This window comes from Homalodisca vitripennis, chromosome 4 (genome assembly GCF_021130785.1).
Source record: "Homalodisca vitripennis isolate AUS2020 chromosome 4, UT_GWSS_2.1, whole genome shotgun sequence".
NCBI lineage: Eukaryota > Metazoa > Arthropoda > Insecta > Hemiptera > Cicadellidae > Homalodisca > Homalodisca vitripennis.
The window spans coordinates 122,365,829-122,389,736 of NC_060210.1; the positions used below are offsets into that span (position 1 = coordinate 122,365,829).

Genomic DNA, 23,908 nt, shown 5'->3' on the forward strand with positions numbered 1-23,908 from the left:
AATCACTAATAGATTTACGACATTTTATTTCTTATCTGTCAGAAAGTCAATTAATATACAATGTATTGCTAAGGTAGTATTCGAATTTTGAATTGAATGCTACAATGTAATACGGTTTAATCCATATATAACCAGTGCCTCTATGTATAGTGTATTCGTAGAAATGCTAAAAAAATAATTTATTGTCATGCCACATAATTAATAATTAAGTTTTTCATAGACAGGATTCTTTATACAACAGTGTTTCGTATTCATTCATCTGTCATAAAATTAGTTTATAAACAATACATCCCAAAACACTTTCTATTCAAATATAATACAATGAAATTCAACATAATTTCATTAAAGTTTAAAACTTTTAGTTAATCACAGATCACCACTATGGCCTAAAGTGATTTTTTTGTTTTTTTTTTTTCAGAAATAAACTATTGCAAAGTGATTCAATGTTAAACTTTAAAATGATATTGCCGTGTTGCATCTACGTGAATGGGCCATAAACTGTAGGGCAGCGGTGTCGGTGATACATTCCACTTCAGACTAAGTTACGGCTAACCTAAACTATGTATCTGAAAAAAGTTAAATCTAAAATTAACTTCAGTTCATTTAGAAAAACTTTCCCGCTGGTGCAAGTTTCCTGACCAAATAATAAAAAAAATCCTCACATACAAACTTTTTTGTATCACAATTTTGGCACAGTTAATTTTAAAATATATTTTATTGAAGAAAAGTAATAAGACATTGAAACTTAATACATCCATTAACATTGGCATAAACAGGAAAATAGATCTGCGAAGTTTCAGAATTTTATTTGGTCAGGAAGTTGGTCTAACCATAAGTTGATTGTCGAGCGAGAATTAAACATTGCCGTCCGTGACGGATCATTGGAGAGTCAATGTTTTTATTTGGTTAGTAGGGCAACGACAGGGCCGAACCTTCGGCGCGCGTACTGTACTATCTTACAAATCATTGATCAATGACTTCTTCACTGATATTGCCCTGAATGTTACTAAAATAAGATGTCTCACAGTTCTAACAATACAACGATGAGGGATAATCCGATAGACAGTTGATCCAAGGACAGTTAAGAGGGAGCTTACTGTAGTACAAAAATTGCATTTCCCTTTTATATTAATGATATTTATTTATATTTTTTCTTTTATTAAATATCTATTTTAATTTTAATTACTGTTGGAAATAAAAATCATATTTAAACATGTTCCCAAAATAAGTGCCATAAAAATAAGTATTTTGAAGACTTATAATAATTTATATATGTATATATATATATATATATATATATATATATATATATATTATATATATATATATATATATATATATATATATATATATATATATGTATGTATTGAGACAGTATTAATAAATATATTGAGTTTAGACAGTGGTGCTACTACAGACTGACTTTCTTGACCAACCGTTGCAGAATATATGTTGAATTGTTAATATACCATTATCTGGAAGGTTTGGCTTTCCAAAAATATATGTTAATAAGTGTAAACTTATAAATTAAGTAGTCTGAATAATTATTGTGAGTAAACACTGAATAATCTAGTGTGATCAGAAAAAAATTATTTGTAGTAAACTATTTATACTGTCCATGCACAAACCTATTATGTTACGATTATGAACAACTAATTAAGGTTAAGATGATGAAGTTAATATCAACTGACATTTCACAATACAATTAGAAAAAAATATACATACTAGCTTGTAATTAAATGTGTTATTAACTTGAGCAGTGCTAATGGATGAAATGGGGCAATGTCGATTAGTGAATTAAAAATAAATAATACACTTTTCCCTCCAAGTAAAGTTATTTTCCTCCAATAATTCATGTATGGCACTAGAATGTGCAATACTGTATTAACATAATGAAATGTATTATATATTTTGTTTACAATATTCAAAACTTATGAATACCTTTCTTGAGATATTCTATTATTGCAATTAATTATATGAACATAGATCAATTCTATTGTTGCAATTAATTATATGAACATAGATAAGATAATATTGATTTTTAATTATTAATATTTCAGTTTTCACATTTTACCCACTTAAATTCTATCCCAGTTATATACAATCAGAGTTAGTAACAAATAATATTAAGTAAAAACCAACCTTCAAACTTGTTTCTGTAGTTTCTTGAGAAAGTGACGAATTAAATTCAGTATCAGAGCTGGAAGTGTCATCTTGAAAATCAACATGTCCCTCATCTTCAGAAAATACAACAACATCATCTGTCTCTTTGTCACTTCCATAGAAGGAATCGTTATCCTCAACTGCAGGAACAGTAAGTCCGGTAATCTCTTCCGGTTTCTGAAAACTTCCGATTATCTGATATGTCTTGGAGACTTCTACTTCTTTTCTCAGAGTAACTTCTTTCGAACTCTCCAGAGCCTGGTCTTTAGGTAATTCCTTATCAAAGGTTTTTACTGTTGCCTGTTCTATCCTATTAACTTTGTCTGTCATCTGTAAGCATAGAGGAGATGACAAATTCCCCGGTTGTTCAAATGGTGTTGAAGGAGGTGTTTCAAGTGTGTCTTCAGAGTAAGTGAAAGTCAGCCGTGGTTTGGGTTTTCCCATAGATTCCATCAGTGAAATTCCAGCAGCATCCAACAAAGATTTTGTCTTTTGGTCTTTAATACTTTGTTCATCAAAGACATCATCAACTAACATAATTTCCGACTCTGGCTCTGATACTGTAGAACTTGATTGTTTCAAGGATCGCAGGGCTTCATCCGAAGCTAGTTTTTGACGTTTGGCTAAGATTTCTCCAGGGGCTAGACAAGTCTTCCTTTGCTTATGGCTGCCATCGGCTTTCCTTGTTGTGACTGGTGAGGGCCACTTGTCTTCTGGATCAGTTTCAGGGGCAGAGGATTCAGGCTCTGTCTCTGTATCTTCAATAATTTCAACAATTTCAACAGTTTGAGGTGCCAAGTGATCTGATTTTTCAGGCAAAACTACCTGTTCTGTTGACGTAACTATTGATTTTATGATTTCCTTTGCTTTGACTTCCACAACTTTGCAAGGATTATCCTCCTGTTTTATACTCACTACATTTTGAGGACATATTATTGTGCTTCTTGACACTTGGGAGAAGAGGGCACTGTCCTTTGCCAAGTGAAATGTGTCATTTTCATAGTCATCTTTTTCATCTTCAGGTGTTTCTATTATGACATGTGAGGTCTCACTGTCCACATTCTCATAAACACTCCTTCGCTTGTCTTCACTGCTCGTGGTGAAGCTGGTGGTTTCAGGAGGCTGTCCTTGATTTGGTATTTCCATTTCTATCTTAGTCACAAATACTTTAGTTGCAGTGTCATTCTTCAGGATCGATTTCACATGAGTTTCACCCTCAATAACGTGACTTCTAGAAGCTAAACTTTTTCTAGTAACCTCTTGTTTGGGAGTTTCAGCGCTCGAAAGATTAGATTTACCTTTTTGTGAAACATCAGCCTGAGGAGAAACCTTACTTGCCTCTGGCTTATTTACTGAATCCATTATGACTTCATGAGAATCTGAAGATATAATGGACTGCTCATCAGGCTCTTTGATCCTTACAGTTTTCATCGGTTTGCTTGGCTTCAAAATAGATTTAGAGACCTTGGTAAAGCCCTGGAATCAAAGAGGAACAGTCCAAATTGATTTAAGATATAGAATATGTTTTTGTTTTGAGTGCAAAAGGATAGCAGTGAAGGTAAGTAGTGCTGGTCTTGAGACATTCCGCAAGCTTACATAGTGATCCCCAACACCAAAGCATTAATTTTCATATCCTTGCGTACCAGACAACCAACTATTCCTTTGTACACCCCAAGATATAAAGCTAAAATACTGCATTCATGATGTATCTCAAGTGAAGCTAAACTCACTGTTAACTTTTAATAAATAAGCATACAGCTATACGCATAACTCTCCAACACGTCCATTTTCAGTAGACGTAGCTCTGTGTATTTTCTAATGGCTGTATGAAATGTGTAGTAGTAATATTTTGTGGTTTTTGTAGTGAGACGATAAACGAAAGAGACTGCACACAGGACAAAACCAAATAAGCTGAAAAGTAAACTGCTTTAGTCTCATATTACTTGATAATATTAATCAGGTTTATTTACCTTTCATTTAACAAAATATATACACATCAATAGTGGGACTAAAAATTAATTAAGCTGCAGCATTTACAAAATGGCCAAAGCTTGAGTGACAAATAATATAATTTCTAAGAAAAAATGTATACTTATAAAAATGTATATACAGAGTTCTGGAAAGCAATATAAGATTTTTCTTATTAAGAAGGACCTCACAAGGCCTTCTTAAAATTGTGTCAATATCTGTCCCATCTGTACAATATCCTTGATAAAATGTCCTAGAAACTTGAAACTTTGTACAAAGATTCCATTTGGTCCAAGAAAGTACTCTACTGATTTTGGAATCAAAAGGTAAAGGGGGAGTCTGTCACACAGTCAAAACTCTTTTGTTACGTTCTGTCGAGTCTTTTGATACGCTGTCATATAGGTTTATTTTATTAGTTATCAGTCAGTTATTAATAGGACTATTTCTGTTTTCAATATGAAGGAACAGTTATGGTTTCAAACTGAAAGTACAACATAATTCAATATTGTCCTTATACGCTCAGTTTAAACATTGACCGATATTTGTTTTAAGTGATATACTGAAAACAAAGATTTACTGTTACAAGAATGATGTGAACATAATTTAAAACAATAAATAAAAAAGATGAAATTTGATTAACAAAAAATAGACAGCAGTTTTTTCATTCCAATTAAAACAAATCCAATATATCACTCATTTTAATAAATCAGGAATTGTATAAAAACATTATTAAAAAATTCCGTGCGACGCAGAACAGAGTCTGGTTTACCACTCCTCATGAATAAGCTAGATATATTTACTTGCACTTTAGTTGTTAAAAATACCTTTCTAGCTATAGCAGACGTTAATAGTTTAGCTAGATTAACCTTTACAGAGAAATAAGGTTTCAGTGTACAGCTCCAATGTGTTGAAAAGATTATCAATATTACATGCAGCATTTTTTATTATTATTTATGCATACTGCTGCATCTATTTATACTGTCTTAATTATGTTGTTTTTTTGTTAACACTGTACCATGTTATTTCTTTTGTTTTAATGTATAATCATAGGTGTTTCACTATGGTAAATAGTCAATATAACTATTTATTGCTGGGTATAAACTTTGAGTAATCAATACTGTTGAATACATCTGAAGAATTTATAAATTGACAATTCAATATCGCAACTGGTTGGCCTCTTACATCTAAAAATTTAAAGGACCTTAGTTATGTAACATATACAAACAATAGTTACATCAATTTTAAATGTCTTGACACAAACACGATATTTTATAGTAATGCGTAAGTATATCGCTCTATCTCCTCTATCTACTTTAATAATCTAATATTAAAATAATAATACACCACGATACCACCAATGGTTAAGCCAAACATTACAAAGGTGGGAAAATGTGAAAACTGAAACCATCACCAATATGATCATGAATATGCCAGGGTTATTCGAAAAATTTCACACACAAATGCAAATCCGATACAAAAAAGTTCAACGACAATAATAAATTACAATAGTCAAGATTTTAATAGTAAAAATTCAGATTTATGTATGGAAATCTGAATAATCTTCAACGTTTTGAAACATCTGTTTGCTACATGGTACTTAAATATTCTGTTATTTTATTAAAAACTAGGATCTTGTTGAATTATTCATATGCAACAGTTCTTCGTGAATCTTTTTACAATTCTCGCTTAAACACCACTGCAAATATCACAACACTACCCCAAGCAAGCTACAGTGCATAATGGTAGACTTAACAAAAATAGGGAATACTTCCACACACAAATATTGGCCATAAATTTAAATATTGATTTCTTATATTTAACAAGAACAACCAAAGTAACATAAACTGTGCATAAAATACTGTATTGTTCAAATATAAAATTATAATGTAAAAAGGTATAATTTTAAAACAAAATGGTAACACTTTTTGATAGTACCTCTCTAGAACAATTAAACTTTAATTTTAATAGTTCACATATACTGAAAACTTATTTGTCGGCATATTTATCTTGTATCTCAATTTGAAATAAAATATTGAAGTTAATCTAAAAAATAAATGCATAAAACTGCTTTCTAAATTAAAGAGGTTATGTTTTGTGATGTTATCCAGGATTTAATACAAGTGCTGCATGTTAATCTATATCAATAGCCTGCTCTAATGAAACAACCTTAAATTTTACCCCATAAAAACAGTGTTAAACTTCAAACACTTTCATGCCCATATTTTGTTTGTTGTACAATCATGGAATATCTCACATTTTTAAAGATATTATTTATTAATACTCATCTAAGTGCTTTTTAGATTTTCATATAAAGTTTACTTTTTTAAATAGTTAAACAGTGAATTACCATTGAAAAATCTTAAAAAATCAAAGTATTTGGATACCTATTAATGATATCTTTAAAATGAAATATTTCCAATAGTTCAACCGCTAAAAATAAGGTTGAAAAAGTATTTGAAGTTTAATTATGTTCTCATGGGGAAAAATCAAGATGGGCACCAGTAAAGCCGGTTCTTAAACTATTTGTGCAAGGGATGGATATTAAAGTGATCAAATTATTGTGAAATAAGTAATTCTTTACATGCTGTAAAAAAAAATGCAAAGCTTTAAAATGTGAAATTTATTGGTGAATATTACATGCAGACATATTTAAAATCTAAGTATTCATACAAATTAATTGTTTAGTTCCAAACAAAATTAAATAGAAATATCTAATATACCAAGTGGTATACTGTAATACCTGAAGTTGAGTTTGTGCCTGCATTAGCTTATCCCTGGTGCGCTCCCACTTGCGTACGCAATCACTCACGCGATCCTTGAGTACCTCCAGGTATACAGGATCGCATAGCGTCGCGAACTCTCTATAGTTGCTCTTGATCATGTCTTTCCTCTCCCTCCACTTCTCACACTCGACCAGCGTGTCCTGACAGGATGAAGAGAGTAGATCAAGGTTTACTTGTGATAACATTAGGTGTATATTATTAAAACTAGATATACTTGGATCACGCAAAAAAGGTGAAATATAATTTTTACAAACAAACCGATTGGCAAATAAACTCCTCAATATTGGTTCTTATTGGCGATGATTGTATTGCTCTACAAAATAATGCAGCACAATATATCAAACAACATGTTAGCAGAATAAGCACAAACACAATTAAGCAAATATTAATTTGTTGCAGTAAAAGTACTATTATACAGATATGCAATTTATTTCTTTGTTTGAAGTTTGTTAGTGATGATGGAAAGATTGTGGAGGAAACAGAATATTTTCCCAGAAACCTGGTTTTTTTGTTCAGTGTTACTGATTCGTTGTATCTCTGAATGATGGCAAATGTCCGGCGAAATCCTGTTTCCTTCATGCAATTTAACAAAGCACTTAACACAAATAATCATAGGATGAAAACAGAATCACACCCAACATCCTCCTAGAAAGGAAACAGACTTAATTAATTAATGATCTAAAATAGTTGAAAAGAAATATTGTCTGAAAAGTTAATTGATTTAGGATTTACTTTACTTGTTTCCCTCATTACTACAAACTTACTACTTATTAGTAAATAGAGTAACTAGGTTATAGTTTAGCTCCCACCTTGACAAAGCTGATCTCTGCTTGTATGTCACGGTCGGTGTGGGGCGTAGCTTCCACCTGATCCAGCTCCATGTCTACAGTCTCTGCCCAGCCAGTCAGGGCCGGGATGTCCTCCTGCAGAGCTCGGGATAGGTCCAGGGCAGCGTTCAGCCCAGACATGGCCTCTGTTACTTGTAACCCCAGCTGTTAACAGTGTAGAATGTGTCAGATCAGTTAGAATCTGGTGGGAACAAGTATTTTGTAAAGTAAAAATGTAGACGATAGCAAAATCTACTCCCGAGTTTTAGTTTCCCTCCAACACTTCCAGGATGGCTTGAGGATGAACTAAGGTTTAACAGTTTGTTTAGATTAGAAGTAAATATCACGTAACATCAAACAATGCTTCAGTGATAGTACCTAGCTAGAGAATTATATTCTTTGAAAACTATTTTCCAGTATACTGGCCAGAAATGATTTTATTTAATAGTTTAATCAATGTTCATTTTGATCTTTAATATACATAAATATACTGTACAAATTCAACATTTTGCTATCTGCCCATTTGAAAAACATCCACCATTCACACCAGATAAGGGTTGGGTTTTCTGATTTATATAAATTATATCACACAAAGACTTTACTATGTCAAACTGTCCAATGTAATGTCTAAACCATTACTAATCTAATCACTAATCTAATTATTATAAAGCTCTTTGAGCGTATCCAGGCGGCCTGTGAAGTGCTGCGGCACAGACTTCTCCTCCACCAGCTTGCATCCAGTTTTGATCACACTCTCTACTTCAGACTTGATTTCACTCAATGTCTGGTAGAAACGCTACAAATCTAAACTAGTGGTAATCTAGTCAACTTATTATATAGCTCCTTGAGCGTGTCCAGGCGGCCTGTGAAGTGCTGCGGCACAGACTTCTACTCCACCAGCTTGCGTCCAGTTTTGATCACACTCTCTACTTCAGACTTGATCTCACTCAATGTCTGGTATAAACAATACAAATCTAAACTATTAGCAATCTAATCACCTTATTGTATAGCTCTTTGAGTGTGTCCAGGCGGCCTGTGAAGTGCTGCGGCACAGACTTCTCCTCCACCAGCTTGCGTCCAGTTTTGATCACACTCTCTACTTCAGACTTGATCTCACTCAATGTCTGGTAGAAGCGCTACAAATCAGAAATCACCAATTATCTCTAATGTTCATATATTATTCACTCTCATTATCTTTTAAAAACAAGTTTCATCTCATACTAAATAACATTTTACTTAAATAATATACCTCTGAAAAAATGTTAATATTCCTGCTAAATGCTAAGCTTTCCAACCCCTAACTAGAAAGGACAAGCATTTAATTAAATTGTAGAAATATCTAGGCACTAATGTGGTAAAAAAAGAAAAATTACAGATTTTCCAAAACTGTAAAGCATTTTAATAGATTAAATAGTTCAAGAGCAAATTTAAAATTTAGGACTACATATGTTCTAAAATTCCCTCTAAACATGTCAGGACGTCGAGTTAAGAAATTGATTATTAATGATGTATGACATTTTTGCTCACTTTGCAATGGGTGAGTTGCCCCTGAATACTTTCAGGATCCTCAGAGGCCAGCTCCAAAAGGCAAGTGGCTTCTTCGATTCCCCGCAATTCTCTCATGGCTCGACACAAACGAGGCTCCAGATTGCTCGGTGACCGGAATCGTTCAAACTTTTCTGCTATTTCAGTGAAACGCTCCTATAAAGATTCAATATTAATTCATAAACATCTTTTCAACTACCATAAGGTCATAATTACTAAAAATTATCGAAAATACAACACATAAAATAATTATTTTATCAAGGTAAACCTTTGGGAATATCTATAAACAAACATATCGCTGTAACACATTTGCTGTGGTGAGCTGCTTTTGTAGTACTGTTATACTAACATGCAATCCTTTAGCAGACCACCGCTCCACTCTACCTCATTGCCTTAGTGTGAGCCTAGTATGGCTTACCACGTATAGTGCCAGTTCCATTGTTTCTTTTTGCAAAAACCGTTCTCAGAAAGCCATCTTGGTTCAGTCGTGTGGTGTGTTTGTTGTTGTGTTTATTTTATTGTAACTTTGTAAATTAATGTAACTTTAGTCCAATGGAGGAGGATACTGCACTCACTGAACACCTGTTTTCTAATGGAGAAGAATGCCATTCAAGTTCAGACAGTTCTGATGATGACATTTTTGAACACTGTGTGGAAATTCATACTGTTGGAGGAAAGTAAATTTTTTTAAATAAATATATATTTTTAAAAAATTAACAGACTGATTCGCAGGTGCCAGTGACGTTTTGATTCAAAACCACTGAAGTATTGAGCACGAACTGGACGAGAACCGGTACCAGTGACAATGGGCTGATATTCCAGCCTCGGAAATATGTCATCAATTTGAGTCCACAAGAGTTCCTAGACACTTTCAATCATTTTGAACATCTGGACATAATTTTTTTGGGAGTAACACAATTTAAATTTTTCCACATTTAACGGTCCCACGACATATTATTTCCCCCGGCAAATGTGTTAAAGTATGAATAACTCTCATATAACCTGAACATACAACAGTTGTCAGTAAATATTAGTTGTTTAACTTATGAATGTTATTAAATTACAAAAAATTGCTTTTGCGTAATACAATCAAAATTATGAATCCTATTTGACAGGCTGACCTGGAGGAGGATCATCTGCTCATGTAGCCTCGCTGCAGCCTCGTGCTTGCCTGCTGCCTTGTAGCTGCGCACCTGCTCCTCCATCTCCTGCAGAGTGCGCGCTTGAGTCTCAAACTCCTCCACCAATCTCTACAGGCGCACAACAACAGATGACACAACATAATCTCACACATCTAACAAACAAGTGACCGTAATGTGAGTGTGAACAGAGTAAAGAAGAGATAATGAATGGATGAAACTAAAACAGGATGGTAAGAGATTCCCACTGACATATTATTCCCCCGAAATGCCATGATTTATACAACACCAACTCACTCTTATGTAATACCTACTGGACTGCTGACTTCAACACCAAAATGTGGTTCCAACTTTGCAAACTAAATATAGTACCAATAATTCAAATCAAAAGTAGTAAAATATTGTATTTACATTTCTCAAATATTGATTTACACTGATAGAAAGCATTTTGTGTATTGCAAATATTTATATAATTTAGTATTAAAACATATATAAATGATTGTAGCTGGTTTATCTCAACTGTATAGAGTATCACAATGAAGGAGAGAGTGATGTTTTCATTTAAATGAGCAATCCAGAAGTTATTACATGCTAATGCAACCACTTCACCATCCACATAAAATAAATATCATTCACCTAACTTCATTTTCAGGATTCTAATCAAAATAAAAAGGCAATCATATATAATGATTACAAAATTACTAATTTAATAAATAAAAAAAACCATAAACCAACAATAAAAATCAAAGAGTAAACTGAGTATCTTAAATAATGATGAAATGACTGCATCTCAACATGACAGAAGTGATTCTTCTAAACATTAACATCTACTACAGAATAAAAAAGATAAGGTAGTTCCTTCAAAGCTTTTGAAGCTTTTATGAGGATTTAATGAAAGCAAGTAGTTTGTTCTACAATTTATATCTGGTTTGTTGGTATTCAAGTACAAGCTGTTTCATTTATAACATAAAACGTCTTTGTTCTTCCTCTTGCAAAGTTTGTTTGTTTGAAGATGAAATACCTATATTACATTCTTAGTATAATACTGAATTATCTAATATGGGATGTTGAACCAAGTTTAGTTGTTTAACTGCGAGATAAAATTTTAAAATGTACCCACATACAGTACTTCATCTAGAATTTTGTTCTGTATATCAAAAGTTTTAAAATTAAGCAAGAAACCCATTTGCAGGAAACAGATAATTGTTTAATTGATCACAGAATAAAATCATTTAGAAAGTAAACAATTGCTTGCTTGTTGAACACATCAACTGCAGTTGGATGTATCCAGCTACAAACCCCCATGGACCGTAAGTAAACCTTTGCATGATGCAACATTGACTATCTTACGTAGAATGTTTGATTTGGAGGTCTCATTTCATTCAACAGCAACATAAAGTATTTACAAGGAGAGCTAATTAATACTAATCTTAAAAGATGTACAACTAGCACCACATTCAACTTAGTTTAGCATGTTAGGATAAACTGTGCTACAGGCTAATAATCTGAGAGTACAGTAGGTCACCTGGACATCGTCGGGTAAATCGTGAGCGGTGAGGTCGTTGTCTAACCGTGAGATTAGTTGTGCTTCAACATCGCTAAGCCAATCCAGGAAGAGCACGATTTGGCCTTCCAATTGCTGAGCTTCGACCACTGAGCCCTCAAGCAAAACGGTTCGATCCCTAGCCTAAAAATTGCAACGGAATAGGAGGAAGAAGAAGAAGCATGACCACTTTCAGCCACTAAATGTCTCACTAAGAAGCTGGTCGATATTGTTGGTCCATGCACAGTTTGGTTATTTCAGCCAGTTTGATATTAATGGTTATTGGTTAGATTGTAAATATTACGTTGACTAGATTTTAAATATGTAAACTGACTTCAATTTATTTTATGTGTTTGTTTTACTTTTGTATATTTATCTGAATTTGAAAAACCATACACCTGACTCAGGATATAGGCCTAATCTGGAAATTGAGAACCATATGCAGTATTTAAGTACACAAACAAATATTTTTTTGTGAAATCAATAAAGAAAGTTTCCCTACGAAAGTAATCAATCATCAGTCACACCAGTTTAATGGGGGTCAAAATTAGTGTGCCGAAAGAAAAAAATGACAAATGGTAATTATTCTCAGGTTTTATATATTAGCTTGAAATACTTATAACCAACTATAAAGTATGTAAATAATTATATCACCATGAGTCAACTATATAAATAGATTAACACGTTCACGACGACGTGTATCCTATTAGGTACATGTGATCTTTCACAACTGCTGTTATGACACCGGGCTTTCGTTAAGAGCGTTTTGCACAAGTTTTGAGAGATTTTATTGTTTGCCTGTCTTGGTGGTTTGTAAATTATGACCTCACACTTAAATAAACATGTGTACTCTATTGAGCGCATGACTGCTTAATTTTGTAAGTAAATTAATATTTTAGATACCCCTTGGGGTACAAAAAAATACATTGAAAAAACAAATTGAAATCTTTTTTTGCCAAATTGCGAATCCTACATACTTTTCTCGTCCTACTTAGACGTTTAACATAACAAAAACGATTATGATTTTTTTTGTCATTATTATTGAAAAATTCTATGGCATATACAAAATTCCAGAAATTAGCCGTCACTATTAACATGTTAAAAGTTGTCACTCTAATGTTCTAGCCCTATGTTCTTATGGTTGCTAATTTAACTATTATTTATATGTTTGAAAGTTGGTTTTAAACATGAAAGGTACAAAAAATATCTGATAAAAAGTATAGTGATAGTTTTAACCCCTCTGATACCATCAAAAATTCATTTCAACACTCAAAAATTAGTGCACTAGATGATCAATTTCTTTATCAAATGAAATTTTCTCTATCAATTTCACGATAGTTGTGTGCCTAAACAATACAAATTGGCTCTTGGCTTCTGGACTATAAAAGGTTGATCAAAGTCAAATTAATTCTGCTTACTACTTCATAATTTTATTCTTTTACTTCTGCAAATGATCTAACAAAACAAATTATTTAAGCCTCTTGAGCTTTCTTGCAATAAATATTAATAGATAATTTATTATATTAATAAATAAATAAAAAGACTACAAATAATCAAATTCGTACTATATTAATATTATAAAACATTTTGTTAAATTTGATGCAACAAGAGGCAAAAATGAATTGACTACTCAGAAACAAAACTAGCAGGGTAGTAATATATGTCAAAGTAACTAACCCTATAGTTTAAAAGATTGAGGTGTGTATACTACTACCACAACTGCAAAAGTTCATGGACTCCATGTGTGACCTTTTGGACTTGGAAGATGACTATTTGCCACCAAGATATAGCAAAACTGATTCTTTTATGTAGTTGTTAGGAAATTAACATAAATCATTGGTTTAGTTAATAACATCTTCCAAATTATTTTAAACTGGAATTGTATCTGAGAGCCGCTGTTATATGAAGAATACAATATTTGGTAAAATAGAGTTTAGAACTTGATATTATACATACATTATTGTTTCAAATACTATTGTAATAAACAGTTCAAATGTTATTAACATATTATTTTCGCTGATTAGAAATTAATAATTGGATTAGTTGGTCCAACCTAAGTAAAATATTGATCACAATATTAGAAAAGAAATTAATGAAGACTGAAAAATTAAATTAAGTAGTTTAAAAACATTGTAAATGGTTACAATAATATGGCTTAAAACTGTTTTACTACTATTAAAATTTTTTGATAAACCCATGAGCCTTATTATTTATGTCTCTGACCCCTGGACAGGTTCAACTAAAAATGCTAAAGAAGAAGCAATTTAATTAATCAAGTGTTAGAATTATTGTTTTGCAAATTCAATGCTTGACACATGTTAGCCAATTAAATTACCCTTTTCAAAATCTATTAAGCGCTTATCATGTAATGGTTCATGAAGATCCAAAAATATTCAGAACAATATAGTGCTGACTATACAACTTTAATTTTATATCAACCTTACTTTGCATTGACTCTTTGGGGCATTGAGTTTTCAATGATATATAAGTGATAGACTAAAATGAATAAATAGGTTCATTATAATAATATTACAATTATGTTTATACCACCACTGGTATTTTATTTTGAGGAATAATATGAGTGTAGGAGCATTTAAAAATGTGAATCGAATAGCAAAAAAAAAAACAATCTATAAATAAAAATGATTTAATTTTGGGTTATTTGATTGGATAAGAAATATATTTATACTCTAAACAAAAACTGAATGTGAATTCCAAGAAAGGGCAATTTAGGCAACCAGCCTAATTTATCAAAAATAATCAAAACAAAGATCCTTGTCTTAGCTATTTATAGATAAGTACCAATAAAGAACAGAGTTTACTGGAAAAAATAGGTTTTTTTTGTAGCTCTAATTGGGAATATAGTAGCAGTAAGAAAATAAATTTACTTTGAAACAATAAATATTAAGTTTAAGCTAGAGGGTTTCTATGATCATGTTTTTATTCAAAATGGTTGTGTCACAAAAAAAAACTAAACTTGAAACCTATTGAGAAAAAGAATAAAAATGTATTACATACTGAATATTCAAGAAATTTGCCAAATCATCCATTAAAAACATTGATTTAGTTCAGAAAATTACTTGATTCCAAAATGTATTAAAAACCAAAGATATATAGATATATAAAAAAATGTTCTCATCTTTAGGACTTGTAATTATACCATTAATTACAGTCACAGCCTGTTTATTATCTAAAATATGCCTCAAATATAAAAATTGAATGAATACTACATTTTTGGGCAGTCTTCCAACAAAGCTTTGAATTTTGACAAATTAATTGAATCTGTCCAGGGGATCAGATAAAGAAATATTTAGGAGCCAAAGGGCTAAGTGATGTTATGTTTTACAAAAAATAAAATAGTAAAATTAGTAACTGAAAATATTTATGGTTTTACCCTTGAGACATGCATTTGCTGCTTTATTATTGGGTCTATTTATAATAACTTTAACGTTTATATTAATTCATTGTTTACATATATAAAATTAAACTATTTTTAGTTAATAGCCCAACCACATTTATACTAAACATAGGTTAACTACACAGTTGACAACTGTGAATGATAATAAATGAACTTGAAAATTTTAGTAAAGCATGCAACCTTGATGAAACAACAATATCTGCCAAAACATGCCACCAGTAAAGTTAATAACATTTGGAAGCTGATCAAAAGCATCATGCAGCCTCGACCAAACAAATAAATATAACATAAATTATAAATATGTGAATGTAACATAAATAATGCTATATGTAATAATCAAGGCATATTTATAAATGCTTGAAGCCTAAAGTAATTGCTCACCAATTGCTTCCCAACTATACTTTCTAAGCTGACTACTTCATTCTGAAATGGCAATTCAAATATTCTTAAAAAATAAAAATATTGTATGAAAAGTATCTTAGTTCAATAATTTTTAAAGAGCATTATAATACTGGCAACACAAATACTCTGCAGCAGATTACTATGCACTTTACCATTTATCCAATCCAAGACCGTCATTTTTGTACGAAGAGTAACAATAAAACTTTCCTATAAACTAAAGTAGAGGAACTGTCTACATTGAATTTATAAAATCTATTCTAGTATTTCAACTTTAACCTATAGATACTACTTTTATAAAGTGGTTATTATGTCTAAAAAAATTATTTGTAATCTGTTTTAGCATTACAATTATCACTGTAGGAAGGAAATAAGAGTTGGCTCTATACCATAGTCTATTCGTTACCAAACTCTTTACATTGTATAGAACTGTTTAGATCATTTTTTTCTCTATTTCTCCTTACTCATAGAAGAAATGTTTGCACCTCCCTACAAGTTATTAATACAATTCACACTTTATTGACAACACAGTCCATCGTTTACGAACCTGTATCTGAGTATTCAAATGATGAAAGAATAGTGGTCTGTGCAATTATTTTGATATGATTGCCACAACACATTAGATTTAGGTAAACTTTGACGAGATGTGAATAACATAATTATTGCACATTGAATACTTTATGTACAACTTTATTACACAGAATGTTCAGCTAATTCCCTTAACATTATTTAAGACTGATTTTGACAAATTTACTGTAATTACTATTGTATATTAAAAGTATTTGAATAGTTTTTTTTGTAGAAAAGCTCTTTTATCCCTGTTTTCAGCACATCTTATCACGATGTGAATAACACTACAATCGCACAATCTGTGAGCTGGTAGCAAGGCCAGGACAAACTTGAAGATTAAACACATAATCGTATATAGATTTCACTGACAAAATTTTGCATGTAATATTTAAAGTATTTTTCCAAATGTTTTAATCACAAGAAATGGTATATACGAATCTCGTCTGAAAAGTTTACTATCATAGCTGGAAAAACCCTTAACTACTATTGACATAACCTAATCTACAGTTGGCATACCTGTTGGCTCAGTTGGCCCCAGCGGGCCGAGATGGACTCCACGTCGGCCTGTACACTCTGGGGTATCATGTTATTATTGACCAGAGTCCGGCCTAACTCCTGTAGCCGAGACAGTCGGGCGTCTGGGTGGTTACGGATGTAGTTCTCCAGATCCTTTACAAATTTTTATATTGCATTAATTCATTATTCCAAAAACTGTATAACTTTATAAGAGACTCATTGAAGTCTTAATTTAGAAAATAGTGCATATTTTGTACATAAAGAGGAGCATGATATTCTGAGTTCAGTCTATAGAGGCACATACCCCCCAAAACTACCTATACTGAATATCCTGTCACTCCCAAAGCAAGAGTAAAGGTCCTTTTAGGACTAAGCGTAATGAGAGGTTTCATAGCTTGCTGCCCTAAGTGAACAAAAAAAAATACTGCATGAAATATAACCGTGACAAGATATAATTATAACAAGGGATCAAATACTTCACGGAAATCATACTCCTTGGATGACCTGGTACACTTACTCACAGAAATGTCCAATAAAACCATTACTTACATCAAGTTCTTCTGAAATTTCTTCTGCATCTGCAGCTGATTTGGGAGACTTTTTCAACCGCTTTTCCAATTTATCCAACCAATCCATTTCTTGAGCAACAAGAGCTGCAACACAATATTCATACCACATTAATGTAATGTGAAGCAAAGTTCGAAAACAGATCAGTTCAGGCCATAACACAAAGTCAACAATTCTGTATTCATATCTGTACCATAGAGAGCAATTAAGATTGTCAACCTATATATACGAGTTCAATCATTACATTACAGTATTTAAAAATAAATTATGGAATATTGTATTTTACTATTGGATGTCAAATTACACATTTTTACATTCTGCTCTTTAAATTAATTTTAAAAGTTAAAATCCTACATTTTATTTCTAAGATAAACCATTTCTAATAAAAATTAACTGGAGCCTTCTGCTCTATCCAAAGTTTCTTAAGGGGAAATCTATACTGAATTCTATAACGAAGTCTGTGCTGATTGCGTAGAATCATTCTTAAAATATTATCATTAATAGTTATTCAGGAGCATTAGTTTAATTTTACTAAGCAAACAACGATCTTAAATAATTTGAAAACTAATTGATTAATACTATATTAAAAGATAGGGCAAACAATATCATGCCCCAAATGTAGTTCTAACATTTTTTAATACAATTCAAGTTTCAATTACAATCTAAAGAACGGATTGTTCTTGCACTGTTATCGTTTTAATTACTCATAATTCAGGTCACACACGTTCAATGCAAACCCCTATATCATTAATTTTCTGAAGACGAAAAATAAAAACACCTCCATTGCTTGCAACAGAGATAGTGTCAATATGATCTATCACCTAAGTGTTATTGATTTTATCAAACTGAATGAATAAGGTTAAATATACCTCTGAACTCCCCATACTGGTTATTGGCGTCTTGCAAGAATTTGTACTTCTGTGACACACTGTCCATAACCGTTGTCCACTTTGAGTTGATTTGTGAGATTTTATTGCTTAACTCTTCAACACCATCACCATTGTGAGAGGTAGCAATTTTGTTTCCTGCAACACAGTTTTATATCAACTTGAATTAATTTTACGATGCACTTTTAAATTTTATAAAATCTAAATAGAATGTATGGTGGTCAAGATACAATGAAGACCGATTGAACAAAATAGAATGACTTAAATATAACTATAAACAAATATATACAAGGGTTGTTCAATAAGTCCTTACATAAAAAGTAGAAAAACAATTCTTTTGACAAATTAAAAAAAAATTTTTCTACATAATCTCTTTTTGTAACATTTTAACCTGTTGACGAGTGCAGCAAAACATACCCAAATGAGTGCGCACGGCATTTGCCGTTTGGTCCCGTATGAGGAGGCACGGCATTTTCCGTTGCAGACTAATGACTGTCAATTTGTTCTCACTGACTTACTGTGACGTCTAGCGGAGATTTTTGGAACTTTTCAGTTGTTCCTAATAGTGTCTCTGTACAGTGTTGCTAGTCCTGTATCGTGGTGGCACCTGGTGATAACTTAAAAAACTATTTTATGGAGGCGGGACACAAGACCTTACACATCCTTCAACAACCCAAACATCCACCTAAAAAAAATGTTTTGGGGCTGTATGTCCTATAATGGTCCAGGACCATTAGTTCCAATTGAAGGTATGAACTCAGACAAATATATTACTTTAGTACAAGGAAGAGTTGTTCCACTCCTTTTTCAAATGTTTCCAGAAGCCAATGGGATTGTTCAGCAAGACTCGGCTCCATGCCATACATCTAAAAAAAATGCAAGGAATGTTTTTCTGAGAACAAAGTAAAAGTTCTGGAATGGCCTGGTAATTCACCCAATTTAAACCCAATCGAAAATCTATGGGTTATTTGTAAAAAAAAGGATTGCTAAAGAAGATTGTCCAACAAAAACATGCATGATTACTGCTGTAATAAAAATATGGTTCCATGATGACGAAATAAAAAATATATGCAAAAACTCATAGAATCAATGCCTAAACAATGTGAAGAGGTTATAAAAAACAAAAGAGGGCATATTAATTATTAGGGAGTATTTTTTGTGGTCAATAAATTGTGTTTCATTTAAGAATCGTAGTCATTTACCTCGTGTTCCAATTAATTTGAGCGGTACTGTACAATGTATTTTTATATACATTTAAACTATAATAAACAAGTTTATTAACATTTAAAAGTTTTTTTTGTTTTACTCCCTAACAGTCTGTGACGTGTGCAGTTTATGGTGAGTTATGGTATAAAATAATGTAGAAACTGATCACTCTACATTATATAAATTTCAATTCATCAATGTCGTAGCGCGCCGACATTGTACCAATTATACCAATGCCCGTACGTCACTCTTGCCTGTTCTGCATAAAAGAATAGCCCATTGAGTAACCTTTTATAATCCGGTGGACTGTTTCACCGCACGACCGGACGACACGCTGCGGCAGGTGAACTGGATAAACAAACAGCTGGTGGATTGATTAGTGAGGAAGCTTGCGAGTGACTGGATTGCGTCAGTGCTGTGTGTGTCTACGAGCCCTTCAGCTTCGCTGGATTTTCGGGAGCGACTAAATAAATTGGCCAAGGTGAACTACTACCATATATTTTCCTTAGTTCTCGTCACTCTTACGTGAATTTAATATACTAATTTTAAAAGTTTAAAACACTACTCAAGATTATAGAATCACTCAACTGAGCCTTTGGAAAAACTGTTAGGGTTTGAATTGAACGTGTAAAGCTAAAACGTGGCATTTACTTTTAATAGTTAATAATCTTACCTAATAATTTGTTTAAAGTATTTGTTTTCAAAACCAATTACGCTAACTATGTTGACAACATTTCTAAGAGAAAGAGGTAAACTTATAAATAGTACATATGTTGAAAATTTAATGTCACAACTTGCACTGTTATAACTGCAATGTTTTAAATGTTTTAATCGAAGAAAATTAATCTCTTTTTATAGTAAAGTAAGTATTTAATTATGGAAATACATACAAGTCGCATAAAATACAACCATGATTGACATATATTTTGTAAAAAGACCGTTTATAGTCCTAATTTAATGTGTCACAGTTTCATGTTAGTACGATACAATAGTTTTCAACGTTTCTTCTTAATGTATCAATGTTTATTTGTAATACAAGTCAAGGTAAATTATTACCTCAAGCTATTAATAATTAGTCTTTGATATCACATTGAATTTATAAATGCAATTTTGTTATTATACTGCCTATTATGTTAAATCATACTGTGTACATGTAGTGTTACTCTATTTTATTTATGTTTATTATTTTCTACAGTGTTTAGCCTTTGATATTAACAATCAAGCTTACAATTCTCATGATTTTATGGCCAGAAATTGCATAAATACAGGTAGATTCATTATCAATTACCTAGAGGAGTATTGTTGCTTAATCAGCTGAATATAAAATCTGGCATAACATTTTCTTTGCTTCAAACGAACGAAAACCTAATGTGTTTATTTTAAATGTTTCCTTGTTGTTTTTCATTTGTATTTAAATGTCCATTTCAATGCTACTGAGAATAGATGTTGCTTACTTAAAATTCCTAATAACTTTGATGACAAAATTTAAATATTGCTATTAAATATAAATATGGTACAGATAAGTTGTATAAATTGATATGATCTCACTATTCTTATAACAAAGGAAACTTGAATTTATTTCGGAGATAACTGTTGTTATCTGATATTCTCTGTTGGTTTAAAATATTAATCAGGTAATTTAAGTATGTTAATTTTAGTAATTTAATTACCCCAATTATATGATATATATATATATTATATAGTATATATATATATATATAATTTCAATAAACATTGAATCACAAAGTACTTGCTCCGCCGGGAGTCGAACCCGGATCTCTCACTTGCCGGGGTTCGACTCCCGGCGGAGCAAGTACTTTTTGTGATTCAATGTTTATTGAAATTAAATAAGGCTATTGCCATTTATACAATTTAATGTATATATATATATATATATATATATATATATCGATGCTTGCTGGGACCATAACTATTTTGGAGTGAATGTGTCAAGGGCTTTTTTTTGGGGGGGATTTTGTCCTGGTACACTTCTGGACTGCGCCCGGAGCCTGGTGGACTTATTGCCGAGCCGCTAGTGGGTACTCCAGCTTGCACTACCCTGACACTGGGATCTGCTCCTAGTCGTGCCGCCTTACACCTACCACTACCGCACCTCGGATCCGCTCGCGCTGCGCCGCGCTCTTCCACGCCACGGTCTGGACGGACGTAATAGGCCTTTTGTGTTGTGACTCCCAGTTGGTGAGTACAGACTTGGATTATTTCACAGAGTGCTCTTATGGATTAGTGAGTCGGACGCATACTGATGTCTAATTCTGGCCCAGGAGCCTTTGTATTGTGGAAGGAGCCCTTAAAATTTGGTTCAACGCTACCCTCCAGACGTTAACTGCACATCTTAGTGCATTATAGTGTATTTTTAGTATATTTACTTGTGTCGTCTATTATTTACATGTCTAGGCCATTATTGCATGTGTTTATTGCATTTATTTATGTATGTTGCATGTTGTTTTGAGGAAATGGAGCGCTCCCTACCATAATTTAGAGTTCATTTAGCCATTTGTAATTCTCTCTAATAAGTGGAAACATTGTATCTTCGCTATATTTGTTGTTAATTATTTTCTGTCTAAAAGCATTTATTTACTGTAAGGCTGGATTACTTGTGATAATGTCATACAATTCCTGCACATAAATAATTAGTTTAATTGCAAACATTTGAGTGTTTTGTTTCTTTTTGTTCAGTCCTAGTAACTGGATTTAGATAACCTCGCATAAGTATTAGGGGTCTATATTTAACCTTATATTCAGAATATTTCAATACAACTATCTGTGTAGTCCAAAGGCCTGGTTGACAAAAAAAAAAAATAGCTTTTAGTGTATGGTAGTAGGGAGCCTGATTGGTACTTTCCTTGGAGCAGGGGTACTGTTCCTTGTTGGAGCCCTGCCTGTTACCTGTCCTACAACAAGGTGGCGCCCTTTCCCTCACCGAGCAGCCTTAAAGAAGAAGTACTAATCGTAGGTTACCCTTTACCCTTACGGCGCGCTGTCAAGGACCACCCCCTTTCTCCACTGAGTGATACCGGACATTTGCACAATTCCCCTAGGGGAGAACGTTGCAAAATGGCACTGCCAACGTGGGGCCTGGATTATTTGGAGTAATCTGAAGTAATAGTTATAACTGTACATTTTTTATTTGTCCTTCACACTTGTGTTTTTGTAAATATTAACTATTTCTATGAACTTGAACTGTTGCCTGCTTATATGATTCGGTTTGCATTAGTGTTGCTTGGAATAAGTAGTTATTCACATTTCCTTAACAAAACAAAGTACAAAAACCCTAAATATCAAACAAAACTTATTTCTCCTTTTCAGTTATGGAATAATTCTTGACATTTGCTTTGAATTCTGTGTGTTTTGGTCATTGTTGTAGTTTATTTGGACAACATATCTCTATTTATTGTTGTTGTGACACTTATTGAGCGTACTCTTTCGAAATTTTAATTTTATACGCTCATGTTGGTTTTGTGACCTTTTAAGGGTGTTTATATTTTTGAGTTGGGAAACTATGAGTATTTCTGTTCCACTTTTGAATTTGGTATCTTATCTAAATATGAGTGCCTATCACCTGCGTAAAACAGAAGTTTACTATGAGCTGAAGATTAGGAATCTTCCCTCTGGAGGTACAGCCGGGAGATTTGAGAAAACGACTTTCTCAGAGTTTAGCGTCGAATACGCCAATAGAGGAGGCTGTAGTTAATTCTTTGGATACGGATACAGAACTAGAGGAATGTAAGGGAAAGTACCAGGATTTATCAGCACTTGTGAGTGACTATGAGGGGAATTATAACGATAATGAGTATCATCGTATTGTTGCACGCCTATGGCATTTATTACCTTCGAGCTGATAGGATACCAGTGGGTGCGACGGCGGATGATGATCAGGAGCAGACCAAGCAGTGCTTAGTTGGTAAATGCAAGGGATTGTTGGACTCTTTCAAGGACTCTAAGTCTGCGGCTAAGGTGGATTCTCCTGGCAACAAGACTCTATCAGCTGGCAATCCACAACCCCAGCCAGATTCAGATAAGCGGACGGATCTCTCTTTGTCCCCACGAAAGTTCTAGAATTTTCTGGCTCAAATCGTTTCACCAGAAGAGGAAAGAACACATGAAGAGGAAGGAAGACTTGGAAGAGAAAAGAGAACGTCAAGACGGGATGCAGCTACAAACATTTGAAAAGACAGCAAAATAAACTGGATTCGCCAGGAAGAGATGAAGCTTCAAGAGGAACGAAAGAAAACAGGAAGAGAAGTGGAAGCAAGAAGAGAGAAGACTACAAGAAGAGAGAGACAACAGCAAGAGAGTAGATAGCAAAAAAGAAGAGTGGAGGCTTCAAGAAGACCGGAAGAAGCAGGAAAATCATTC

At 32.8% G+C, this 23,908-nt stretch overlaps 1 protein-coding gene across 7 annotated transcripts in view; it reads right to left on the reverse strand.

The window, feature by feature from the left end:
- LOC124360069 (dystrophin, isoforms A/C/F/G/H-like) overlaps window positions 1–23,908 on the reverse strand; it is a 1,186,422-nt gene that overhangs the window by 1,057,711 nt on the left and 104,803 nt on the right. For 4 of the 7 annotated variants that reach the window (XM_046813341.1, XM_046813334.1, XM_046813336.1 and 1 more), the window contains 11 exons: window positions 18,308–18,463; window positions 17,421–17,524; window positions 16,872–17,024; window positions 15,768–15,809; window positions 11,951–12,112; window positions 10,408–10,536; window positions 9,269–9,442; window positions 8,740–8,877; window positions 7,724–7,906; window positions 6,872–7,054; window positions 2,143–3,639 (listed from right to left, as the gene is read on the reverse strand). In XM_046813341.1, coding sequence (XP_046669297.1) covers window positions 2,143–3,639; window positions 6,872–7,054; window positions 7,724–7,906; window positions 8,740–8,877; window positions 9,269–9,442; window positions 10,408–10,536; window positions 11,951–12,112; window positions 15,768–15,809; window positions 16,872–17,024; window positions 17,421–17,524; window positions 18,308–18,463 — 2,921 coding nt within the window. The remainder of the gene's footprint in view (window positions 1–2,142; window positions 3,640–6,871; window positions 7,055–7,723; window positions 7,907–8,739; window positions 8,878–9,268; window positions 9,443–10,407; window positions 10,537–11,950; window positions 12,113–15,767; window positions 15,810–16,871; window positions 17,025–17,420; window positions 17,525–18,307; window positions 18,464–23,908) is intronic. The other 3 variants (XM_046813338.1, XM_046813340.1, XM_046813339.1) reach the window with 3 other exon arrangements.